Source organism: Otolemur garnettii, unplaced genomic scaffold (assembly GCF_000181295.1).
Source record: "Otolemur garnettii isolate 467f Iridium unplaced genomic scaffold, OtoGar3 scaffold00020, whole genome shotgun sequence".
Taxonomy (NCBI): Eukaryota; Metazoa; Chordata; class Mammalia; order Primates; family Galagidae; genus Otolemur; species Otolemur garnettii.
The window spans coordinates 2,571,565-2,584,206 of NW_003852415.1; the positions used below are offsets into that span (position 1 = coordinate 2,571,565).

The 12,642-nt window shown below is 39.5% G+C and overlaps 1 protein-coding gene across 1 annotated transcript in view; it reads left to right on the top strand.

The window, feature by feature from the left end:
* Positions 1 to 10,676, top strand: part of TTLL5 (tubulin tyrosine ligase like 5) — a 308,822-nt gene extending 298,146 nt beyond the window's left edge. The window contains exon 33 of the mRNA XM_023511518.1: positions 10,036 to 10,676. Within this exon, the coding sequence (XP_023367286.1) occupies positions 10,036 to 10,058 (23 nt within the window). The 3' untranslated portion in view covers positions 10,059 to 10,676. The remainder of the gene's footprint in view (positions 1 to 10,035) is intronic.
* Positions 10,677 to 12,642: the final 1,966 nt, after the last annotated feature.

Here is a 12,642-nt window from a genome sequence, read left to right on the forward strand (position 1 = left end):
TGGGGGAAGAAAAATAGCTTTGGTTACATGTTCATATCATTTGAGGTCTGAGTCTTCTTTACTGGCAGGGAAATCATGATGAATTCTCTTTTCTAAACTGGAAGAGCCTTGAGTCAGATGATCTCAACGAAAATTCACATCCTTTCCCTCCAGACAGCTGATGGGTGGTAGGAGCCCTGGCCTGGAAGTGTGGAGTTCCACTTATCATACGAGGTCTTTTGTTGTTTACTAAAGCATAGTTTGTGTTGTTATGTGGAAGTCTTTTTTTTTTTTTTTGAGACTGAGCCTCACTATGTCGCCCTTGATAGAGTGCTGTGATGTCACAACTCACAGCAACCTCAAACTCTTGGGCTTAAGCGATTCTTTTGCCTTAGCCTCCCGAGTAGCTGGGACTACAAGCACCCTCCACAACCCCCAGTTATTTTATTTATTTATTTATTTATTTCGGTTGTAGTTGTCATTGTTGTTTGGCAGGCCCGGGCTGGGTCCAAACCCGTCAGCTCCGGTGTATGTGGCTGGCGCCCTAGTCTCTGAGCTGCAGGCACCGAGCCATAGTTGGAAGTCTTTTGCTACTCATAGGGTAACACTGCTCTGGATCATGTGAAAATTTGTAAAATGTGGTCTCCGCAGTTAACGGAGTATAGCAGGGGAAATAAGCAATATATGCAAGACAGTCTCTCTCCATGTCCCCTAAACAACAAAAGAAACAATGATTTAGATAGTTGAGCAGAGTCTATCCAACATTCCTCTCAGGGAACTTCTGCTTCCCACTAACCATGAAGGGGGAATGTGCCCTTGCCTCATTCTCCACTCTTGGGTAATTCTCACAGGGTAGTTCACCTTAGCAAATGTCGAGTGAACACAGTGTGTAAAAAGTATTTTCATTCTCTATGGCCCAAAACCAAGCCAGTCACCTAAGTCAGGTGTTAACAGAAGAACAGCAGGCTGAAAAAAGAAAAAAAAAAACAATTGGGTTTGTTGGACTGCCTGATAGTTGCCAAACTGGCATAATGTATTTTACAGGTGCTTTAAGATTCTGAAGGGTAATTTTGAATACACTTCATAGTTGGCCACCTCCATATGTTAACCAATTTGTTACAGTCCCTTGGGTGGTCAACTTACAGAGGTTCTATTATATATTGTATGTTTGTGTTGCTTGTTGACTTTAGAACTAATGAAAACAGGTGTAATTTCATTTATTTGATAAATGTCAAGTTAGTGTACAAATATCCATACTTATTATTTCCAGGCCAGGACATCAAAGCAAAAATAAAGAAGATGGGTTAACTTCAATGACTCATATTTTAAAGTCGTACAAAAAAGAGCCAGGGTATCTATGATCATGGCCACAAGGCAGTGAGGGGATAATGCAGTAACATTGTCCTCTATACATTTTCTCTTAGGCATCATCACTGAATCATCAGGCAGGGTGGGGATTGAAGTGGTTCTGAATGGGACAAAGGCAAATGCCAAAGTGAGGAGTCCAGTAGGAGAGAGACACTTCACATAAAGATGGCACCTCAAGGGGCTAAAAACAAGTCCTCCCTTTCACCCTACCTTCACCCACTCTGGCACTGAAAGAAAATTGCCTGTCTTGATCCTTGATGCTGAGTGGAGTATAGGAGACGCTCCCCTTATAATTTATAACCCCAAGTTGGTCCTCTTAAAAGCTTTGATCTGAGTTCACATTGCCTTGGTGGCCTGAAAAACTTAAGATTGAGAATTTAATTTAAGGTGGTCCTAAACTGATAGTGGCCCCAGGACCTAACATAATCAAATGCTTATTTTATCAAGAGGAATCCTTCTTTAACCCCAATCTGAAATAAATCACACAGTTAAATTTGTAAGAAATGTAAGAGCACAGTTTAAGATCACAAAATAGGGAGGGGGGTGGGTCAATAGAGGGGGGACCACACCAACGGAGCTTATTGCAAGTACAGGTTGGATCTATCAGGTGTAGAACACAAATGTCTTAATCTTGTAATTGGGTAAATGAGGTAAAGGCTATGTTGATTAGTAGGATGTAAGCACTCCAATTTGTATGAATAATCAATACATTGAATCCCATAGTGGCATAAATATATTTCTGATCTGTGTACAAATTACTTAATAAAAAAATTAAAAACAAAACAAAAGCACAAAATAAACAGGGAAATGAGGCATCCTAAGCAAAAGCCACCAAAAAAAATAATAATAAAACAAAAACAGATAACAGTATTAGACTTGCAAAGACTAAGATACTGAAATTATCAAATAATATGAAATAAATTTTCTCATACATTTAGAGAAATTAAAGGAGGGAGTGAAAACATGAGTAAAACCAAGAGACTAAAATTATGGCTGAGCAGATCTGAAAAAGAACTGAGTAGCTCTTTTAGAATTGAAAAAAAAAAATCAGAGTTTAAAAACCAGTGGATTTGGCCTAACGGCAGATTAGACCTAGCTGAAGAGAGATTTAACAAATTCAAAAATATATTTAAAGAAATTATCTGGAATGAAGCAAAGAAGGAAAAGAAGGTAGAAAACCAATGAAAAGACCCAATCAATGAAAAGACCCAATAGATATCTAACTGGAGTTCTAGAAATAAAAACTAAGAAAAGGACGATATTTAGAGATTTGGCTTTAAAAAAAATCTTTTAAGAGTGAGGATGAAGTACATTTTCCAACACTTAAAACCCAAAAGAATCTGTCACTAGTAGACCTTCCCCCCAAAAGTCTAAAGAATGTATCTCAGACAGAGGAAGGTGATACCTTCAGAAAAAGGTCTGAAGTGCAGGAGGAATGACGGGTAAAGAATGTGTAAAAATATGGGCAAATATGAACATAGTGACCAATAAAGTGATGCATATGTCCTTGAGAAGTTAAAAAAATATGGAAGAATTGAAAACATCCAAGCAGATGTACCATCTAAATCAGGGGAATTAAAGTAGTCTAAATTGATATTATGCAGTAAAAAGGTAAAATTATTGATTAATCTCAACTTTACATCGTTAATATACACAAATGCTAAAATTAACTATTAAAAGAATAGAAATATAAAACTTCCAAAGTAGCAGAGAGGAAATGGAACGAGGAAAGGAATAAATCACAAGAAAAGATAGAACAAATAGAAAGCACAACTTAAGAAAGTAGAAATAGAGGAAAACAGTCATTTCAAAATGTAAGTGGATGAAGTGTTCCAGTTAAAGACGTATTCATTCATGCAAGAAATATCTACCAAGCATCTGCCATGTGCTCAACACTGTTCTAGGCACAAGGCACAGAGCTGTGAGTAAAGCAGCCAGAAATCCCTGATGGGAAAGGCAGACAACAAACCACATAGGTAACATCAATAGTATATTAGATAGTGATATGTGAGAAAAATAAAGCCATGAAAGAAGGTAGAGAATGGGAGTTGCACTATTCTAAATAGAGTTAGTCAGGGGAAGTGGCATTTGAGGTCAGACCTGAAGAGAGGATGAAGTGATGAGCTGGTAGATGAGTACAGAAGGGAATTCCAGGTGGAGGGACCAGCATGAGCACATGACTTGAGCAGGGATGTGGCTGCTGTGTTTGGGAAGTTCAAGTGGGACTGCAGTTTACAGGAGGAAACTGGGCACAGATGAGGCCGAGAGAAGACAACAGGCCAAATCACACAGGACCCAGGGGTCCAAGGAGAGGCCTGGCACTTTTCTTCTGAGTATAATGGGTGCCAGCCATCATGGGGTTCTGAGCAGAAGACTGAATGGTGGCTGCTGTATCAGGCAGGGACAAGGTGGGAGCTGTGGAGGTAAGGGAAAATGGCCAACCAGAAATACTAAATATATATATGTTGTCAGCCTGGGTTTTTAAAAATCCACGTGTAGTCTACTGAACAAGAGATCTTGAACATAATCATATAAAACAGATAAAAGTAGCCAGGTGTTGTGGCAGGTGCCTGTGATCCCAGCTACTTGGGAGGCTGAGGCAAGAGAATCACTTAAGGCCAAGAGTTTGAGGTTGCTGTGAGCCGTGATGCCACAGCACTCTACTGAGGGTGACGTAGTGAGACTTTGTTTCCCCCCACCAAAAAAAAAAAAAAAAAAAAAAAAACCATGAAAGAAAATGGTTGGGAAAAGATATACCAGAGAAATATCAACCAAAAGAAAGCTGTATTTATCAGACAAAATAGATTTTTTCAGACAAGAACCATATCAAGAAATACAGTCACTGTATTATGGTTGAAGGTTCACCAGGAAAGTAATCAACCTTTTCTTTTTTTGCAGTTTTTTTGGCCAAGGCTGGGTTTGAACCCGCCTCCTTATTTTTTTGGGACAGAGCCTCAGCTGTCACCCTGGGTAGAGTGCTGTTGCATCACAGCTCACAGCAACCTTAAACTCTTGGGCTTAAGTGATTCTCTTGCCTCAGCCTCCCGAGTAGCTGGGATTACAGGCACCCGCCACAATGCCCAGCTATTTTTTGGTTGCAGCCATCGTCATTGTTTGGTGGGCCCAGGCTGGATTCAAACACACCAACTCAGGTGTATGTGGCTGGCGCCTTAGCCATGTGAGCCACAGGTGCCGAGCCTAATATATTTAATTTTTTAATAAATAAGATGCATATTTATGAAAATATATTGGACATAAATCCACCTTTATCGTGGAATGTTTTCATGTACCTCAGTAATTGATAGGCCAAACAATCTGGAAATAAGTAATGTTTTAGAAAATGAACCACTCAAATGAGGTGTGATCTAATAGACATTTGTATAACATCGCATCAGAATGTTATACATTCTGTATATACACAAATGATGATGTACACATTCTTTGCAAGCATCCATAGGGTAGTTGCAGAAACCATATACTAGGCCTGAAATCGCTTTTCAAAGACTGTGTTCCCTGACCACAATGCACCTGGAAAATCCTCATATATTTGGAAATGGAGAGTTAATTCATTTTAAAAAACCATAATATAATTAGAAAACATTACCTAATATCAAAAAACCTGAGGTAACGCCTAAAGGAAAATTTATGTTTACAGTGAGAGAAGGTGAGAGACTAAAAGTTGATGTGCTAAGTATCTGGCTTAAGAAGTTAAAAAAAGAACAATAATATAAATCCAAAGAAAGTAAAAAGTAAAGGAAAATAAATAATAAAGATAAGAGAGGAAATTAATAAAATGGAAAATAAACAGAGTTGAGAGGAATGAATGGAGACAATTAAGCCTCAGATTAAACAGATCATAGGAAGATATTAGGAATATCTTTATACCGATACATTTTTAAAACTTTGGTAAGGTGGATACAATTTCCATATGTAACTTAGAAAAGTTTACTCAAGAAGAAACATAAAATCCAAAAAGTATTCTTTTAATTAGTAAGGAAACTGAATCAAGAAGAAAAATCTTCCCACAAATACACTGCCAGATTTTTATGGGTTTACTGGTGAGTCCTACCAAACAAACATTCAAGAAACAAATACTCCAATCTACAAAGTACTCCAGAGTTTAGTAAAAGAAGGAACACTTCCAACTCAGAACCTGACAAGAAAAAGAAAGCTCTAAATTTATAAGACATTCTTAATCATGGATGAAAATGCAAAAATTCCAAATAAAACACAAACATTAGCAAATTGAATCCAATAATGTGTAAAAAGATAACACATCATGATCAAGTTAGGCTTACCCCAGAGTTTGAACCACTGTTTAATATTTAAAAATTGGCTAATGTGCTTTACTTCAGCAACGGATTAAAGGAGGAAAAAAAATCATATGCTTCTCTGAATGGATACAAAATAAGCATTTGATAAAAATCAGTATCCTCGTGGCTTAAAAAATAATCCTGGAATGGAAAGAAACTTTCATTACCTAGTAATAAACTATCTTTACAAATACAACAGTAAACATCATGCTTTTAATTGGGAAACTTTGAACACATTCAGTCCCTTTCAAATGGGGAGCAAGACAAGGGCACCCACCATCACTTCTACTCAGTGCTGTAGTGGGGAGTCCTGGCCAGTAGAGTAAGAAAAGGAAATGATGTATAGATCAGAAAAGAAGAAACAAAGCTATCATTATTTTCAGGAAATATATAATATATTTGATTAGAAACCCCCAAAAGAATGTTTAAATAAAGTATTGGCTTTTTAAGAGCATTTCCAAAATCAATTACATTTCTTTACATCACCAACAAACAGGTAGAACATGTGATTACAGAAAAGATACCCTTTACAGAGAACTAAAACACATACCTAGGAATGAAGCTAACAAAAGATATTTCAGACCTATTACTAAAGTACACATATAAAACCTATATATGTATTAGGAGGGACCAACGTGTTCCTGGATTAAAAGTCACTAAAGTTTAGTGAAGACGTCAGTTCTCCCTAAAATTGACTTATAGATTTGAAGGGGTATACTTGTTTATTTACTTATTTAATTTGACAAACTGATTTTGAAATTTATATGGAAGAGAATAAAAAAATCCAGCTCATCTGAAAGAAGAAAGATGAGAACAGGGAGCTGTGTGCAATTTGTTTTAACCAAATAACAAGAATTATTATCAAGCTAAAGTACTTAGGAGAATGTGGTGGTGCACAAAGAAAGCTAAAGCCGGTCTCCTGTGTCTAGGAAACGATTCATGACCAACCAAGAAGCATCGCAGTTCAAGGAGGAAAGTGTAGACTTTTCAATAAGCGATGTTAAGACGATTAGTTATCATAGAGGGAACAAATGAAATTAGATCTGTGCTTCACGCTGTATACAATGTCAGATTGATTAAAGACTTAAATATGCCTTTCATATTTAAAGGCAAAAATATGTCTTTGAGAAGACATTGGCATACACTGTCATTATGACCATAGTGTAAGGAAAGGATTTTTAAAATTAGACCCCAAAAGTGGAGACTGTAAAAGTTAAAAAATTGACAAATTTGCTTAAGAACTGCTAAGATGCCATAAAGATATTGTGGAGTTTTCATTTTCCCCTTTAGCCCTTGCCCATTAGAGATATATCCTGAAATATTTACGGGTGAAATGATATATTATCTTGGGTTTGCTTTGAAAGTACTCCAGGAAGAGAACATGGAGAGAGAGATGAAACAAATGGTAGAATGTTGATGATTATCAAAGCTAGATGATGGGGACATTGAAGTGTATTACAGTATTTTTGTGTTTGTGTATATACTTGAATTTTTTTATTTTAAAAAGGATATTGCTTTTTTTTTTTTCTTTTTAAAGAAGCCATCCCTTTTTAGGGTGACTTTCCTGGATTTTCTGGAAGTCTGAACATTTTTAAAAAATTGTTTTCTGAAAAGGTCACTTGTTAAGTGCATATCTAAATACAATCTAATTTTTATCCTGAATAGGACTTTCCTTATAAATTAATAAAGCATAAAACTCCTAAAAAAAAAAACCATAGAGAGTAAAAGAGCCAAGTTACAAACTAAGTGGAGATGTGTGTAATGCATAGAACCAAAAAATTAGCATCCAGATATTAAAGAAATTCTAAAATCAATGAGCAGTTTCTTAGATAGGACATCAAAAGCATAAGTGATAAAAGTAAAAAATAGACAAACTGGACATCAGAACTTTAAAATTTTGTGCTTCACAGGACACTGTCAAGGAAACAGCAACCCACAGAATGGGAGGAATTATTTACAAATCATGTATGTGACTAGGGACCTGTATCTAGAATATATAAAGAACTCCTACAATTCAATAATGAAAAAGACAACTCAAGTTTAAGGATGGACAAAGGATCTGAACAGACATTATGCCAAAGAAAATACACAGTGCCAATAAGTATATGAAAAGATTGTCAACCTCTTCAGTCACTGAGGAAATGCACATCAAAACCACACACAACAGATCCTCCTTCGCATCCACGTGGAGAAATCAGACCCTACACAGGCTGCTGGTGGTGATGCAAAATGGTGCACCTGCTGTTGAAAACAGTTTGGCAGTTCCTCAAATGGCTAAACATAGAGTTACCGTATCACCCAGCAATTAATTCCGCTTCTGGATCTATACCCAAGAGAAAGGAAAACGTGTTCAAACAAAAACTTGTCCATGAACGTTTGTAGCAGCAGTATTAAAAGCCAAGAGGTAGAAATAACCAAGATGTCCACAGCTGATAAATGGATAAATAAAATATGGAATGTATGCCCAGTGAATATTACTCAGCCATAAAAAGGAGTAATGATAATGTGCTACCATGGTGGATGACCCTTAAAAATACACTCAGTGAAAGATGCCGGGCACAGGGGCCACGTATCTTAGATTCTCTTTTTATAAAAAGTCCAGAATAGGCAGTTCCCCAGAGACAGAAAGTAGATTAGTGGTTGCCTAGGACTGGGGAGTGAGAGGTGTATGGGGTGATGGCTAAGAGGTACAGGGCTTCTTTGGGGGGTAATAAAAATGTTCTTTTCTTTTTTTTTTTGAGATAGAGTCTTCCTTTGTCACCCTCAGTAGAGTGCTCACAGCTGTCACAGCTCACAGCAATCTCCAGGCTCTTGGGCTTAGGTGATTCTCTTGCCTCAGCCTCCTGAGTAGCTGGGACTACAGGTGCCCGCCAGAATGCCTGGCTATTTTTGTTGTTGTTGCAGTTTGGCGGTGGCCAGGATGGAAGCTGCCACCCTCAGTATATGGGGCCAGAGCCCTACCCACTGAGCGACAGGCACTGCCCAATAAAAATGTTCTAAAATCGATTGTGGTGATGGATGCACAACTCTGAATATACTAAAGGCTTTGAATTGTATGCATTAAAGGAATGAATTGTATGATATGTGAATTATATCTCAACAAAGCTGTTTTTAAAATACATCAATAAAGAAATAATTCAATAGGAAAATAAGCAGAGGCATTCCACGCATTTCATAGAAGAAACATGTATGCACAGTGGATACTAGAAAAGGTGCTAATCAGAAAAATGCTAATTAAAACCTCAGTGGAGGGCGGCGCCTGTGGCTCAGTGAGTAGGGCGCCAGCCCTATATACTAAGGGTGGCGGGTTCAAACTTGGCCCCAGCCAAACTGCAACAAAAAATAGCCAGGCACTATGGCAGGCGCCTGTAGTCTCAGCTACTCGGGAGGCTGAGGCAAGAGAATTGCCTAAGCCCAAGAGCTGGAGGTTGCTGTGATTTGTGACACTACAGCACTCTACCAAAGGCAACGAACTGAGACTCTATCTCGTTAAAAAAAAAAAAAAAAACCTCAGTGGGATACCATCAAACCTACTTGACACACAAAAAATGTTAAATTCAGGCAATACCACTTCTGCACAGGTAGAGGATGTGGAGAAGAGAGGGAAACTCATCCATTGCCAGAGATGGTGTGAATGGTGCAGCCGCTCTGGAAGATAGGATGGCATTAGAGAGTTGAAGATGCAAGTACTTATGACCCAGCAATTTCCCTCCTGTGTGCATTCCCAAAGAAACTCACAGGAGCACTATGAGATTCAAACCCACATAACACAACTTATTATTTAGGGGTGTAAGTGTATGTAGCAATACGCCTGTTTTTAAAAAGCAAACAAGGCAAAGATAAACACAAAATTCAGGATAACGAGAAAGAACTGGGAGGGTCTAACAGGCATTCAGGGTAATGTTCCTTTTCTTAACCTGGGTGGTGGGTATGTCAGTATGGGGATTGAGGGGTTGGGTAGAAGGCCAAGTATTATCTGACAACCTGTCATTGAGGGGAGATGGAGAAAACGCCAAAAAGTGTACAAAGAACAGGTTTAAAAATGCTGATCATGCTGACCCTGAATTTCTTGGGAAAAAAAAACATATTTAGCATCTTCTATTTGTGAAGCAAAAGAGATAAAATGTTTTTATCCAAGAAAAAGTAAAAAGGAAACTAAGAGAACTACACCAAAGCAGCAGCAGCAGAACAGGAGTGTTTTAGCAAGTTTTCCCACAAAAGTGGTGACCATTAGGAGCTTTGTGCTTGGAGGTGAACTCCATTTATTCGGGCCACCACTTCTTTAGTCTTCAGTGATGTTAAGTATACCAGACGTTGTATGTAAAGCCACGCGCTCTCATTTTAGTCACTGAGTGGTTGACTTTCTCTTTTTCAGATCCTGCTCACACTAAAAGATGAGCCACAGACACATGCAGGAGGAACCTATTCGCCACTCCCGATGCGTGCCTGGGGTGAAGCATCCACCAGCACTGCGAGGGGGTCCATAGTATTTTGTTGGCTGCCTCAGAGTCCCCAAAGCCTTCAAGCAGACATGGCAGTAGATGGCTGCCAATCAGCCAATCCAGACTTTTCTTGGGACAACAGGAAAACAGATCCTCCAGGTTTTGATGGAGCTGGGAAGTCGGGACATGCAGCTGATGCATTATTACCCCATCAGAGCACATATGTATCTTTTACCTTCCCTTCCCCCCACCTGCGTAGGTCTCCTCTGTCCTCTTCCTGCTGCTGCACAGAGATGATATAAAAGAGGCTCTTTGGCTATTTGCATTTTGCTTCCTCTTCTTTTCCAGATTGCCTATTCAACAATATTGTCTTTGTTCAAGCTTAACCCCCAACATCATCATCTACCAAAGTTGTTCTTCCCTTTTCAGAGGGTACTGGGGGAGGGAAGAGCATGCGTCACAAGTCTCCCAGAAGGGAGGAGACAAGTCGGTGTGCTGCAGACCACATGAGCCAGGGTAAGGGCACCCTTTCAAATTACTGGTTTCTAAGATTAATAAAGTAATTCTATTTCTATTTTCTTTTTTTCCATTTGCTAATTTCCCAACAATCAGCATTCACAAACAGCATTCACAAAAAGCAAATTTCCATTTGCTAATTTCCCAACAATCAGCATTCACAAAAAGACTGAAATGGAACCAACTTTTCATTTTATTTTATTGCTGGGCAATTTTTAAACTTCATTTTAGAAATAGGAGCTATAAAGCAATGTTTTATTTTTACATTTTGTTTTAGCAGATGGTGGGGCCAAGGGTAGCACCTGTGCTGGGAAGCTGGTGCGTTCAGATGTCTCCATTCCCGCCCACAGCAGGCAGGCTCACCCACAGTGTGGCCCTCTGGTGGCATGTGCCTCTGTACCCAGTTGCACATTGCTCACCCAACAGTCCATCTGAGCTCTACAGCACAACCCGCCCCCTCTTGCGCTGTCCTGGGCCCACTGCCCTTGCTTGCTCACCTTTCCTCAGTCTCCTTTCTGGTGTCTACTAGAGGAAAGTTTGAAAGTTGGGCTGCAGAGCCCACTGTAGGATTCACTTAGCTGCCTTAGGGAGTTTCTGGGGGAGAATCCAGAATCTGAGACTTCTACAACAGGGTCCTGTAGACTTTCTTGGGATTGAAATCCCAAGAGAAAATGGACACCCAGCAGGGCAGGAAAGGGACTTTGTTGCCTTCTTAGTGAATGAACACAAAGGTTTGGGCACTTGGAAGCATTTTGTTTGCTTGTGAAGGATGAAGTCTGTTGATTGCAGGAAAGAAGTGAGAATGTATTCCAGATGTCCCCAGAACTTTTCTGGTTAGTGGTTTGAGGACCATCTCGACCATTTACTCACTTGGTTATGAGCCGATTAAGAGACAAAGTTAGAATTCCTCATTCCGTATGAATCTTATGATAAAGGGTAAGAGGGTATGAGCCCAGTGAAATAACTTTTAGATCAACCATAGTCTCGCAATTGCCCTGGGCAACCGATCAAAATTAAATTCTCAAGCTAATTTCTTACTGCACTCACCATGTGCTGATCAGCTCTCTTCTTTCACATATCCAAGAACTTTCAAGTCATTTTTACTGTTACTGGACTTTTTTTGGTAATTAACCAGACAGATCAGATGAGCCCTCCTCTAACAGAGGTGACAGCTCCAGGTTACTCTTTACTCTCCCCTGAAATAAGTGCATACTTTTGAAGATGAACAGTGGTTCCTGTTTCTGTGGGGTCTGTCAGATGTGGGATGGGAGGCTGGACTCTAGGCCTCTGTCCACATTTGTATCTGCTGCTTAACCTAAGAGTAGAGCTATGACATAAACAGAACATTCGGAACCATAGTGTGTTCCGTTTTCTTTGGGATACTTCAGGAAATACATCTAGTTGCCTTGGTTCATTGGTGATGTCTTGGGAAGGTAGACAAAAGGGAGGTGTAGCCTAGGGCCAGAAAAATGATTTCTCTCTTCCTTACTGAAACATCAAGTAAGGACCAGCAACGTCAGATACAACGCACTGCTTCTCAAAATGTAGTTTCTAGGCAACCTGGACCCTACCCCTACCCCCATCCTAAAGTTATCTCTAGAGCTATAGCCTGAAATTGTACATTTTAAAGGCTGGTTCTCATGCCCAGTGAAGTTTGAAGGGCTGCCACAAGGGAACAGACTCTGACATAGAACAGACTCAGAAACAGCCAAGGCTGATGTGACAAGTGTATCCCCTCTCTATACCCAGTGGCTCCCTGTGGCAAGATGGAGCTAATCTCACCAGCCAGGATTTTAGAACAAGGACATAGCTGCTGAAGGACAGTGGAAGTGGCACATGGGAGCACGGGTTGGGCATGGATAAAGCAGGGAAAAAGTCTTGCTGACCAAACTCAGGAGGTCAGCAAGAGAACTGCTTCAGGAGTTCTCAGAGAACTCCAGAAGAAAAAGGTACACACCTACCTGTACACACACACAGAGACGTGGACATACGCATGTATGCAGCTGTAGATTTTAGCGTCAGAT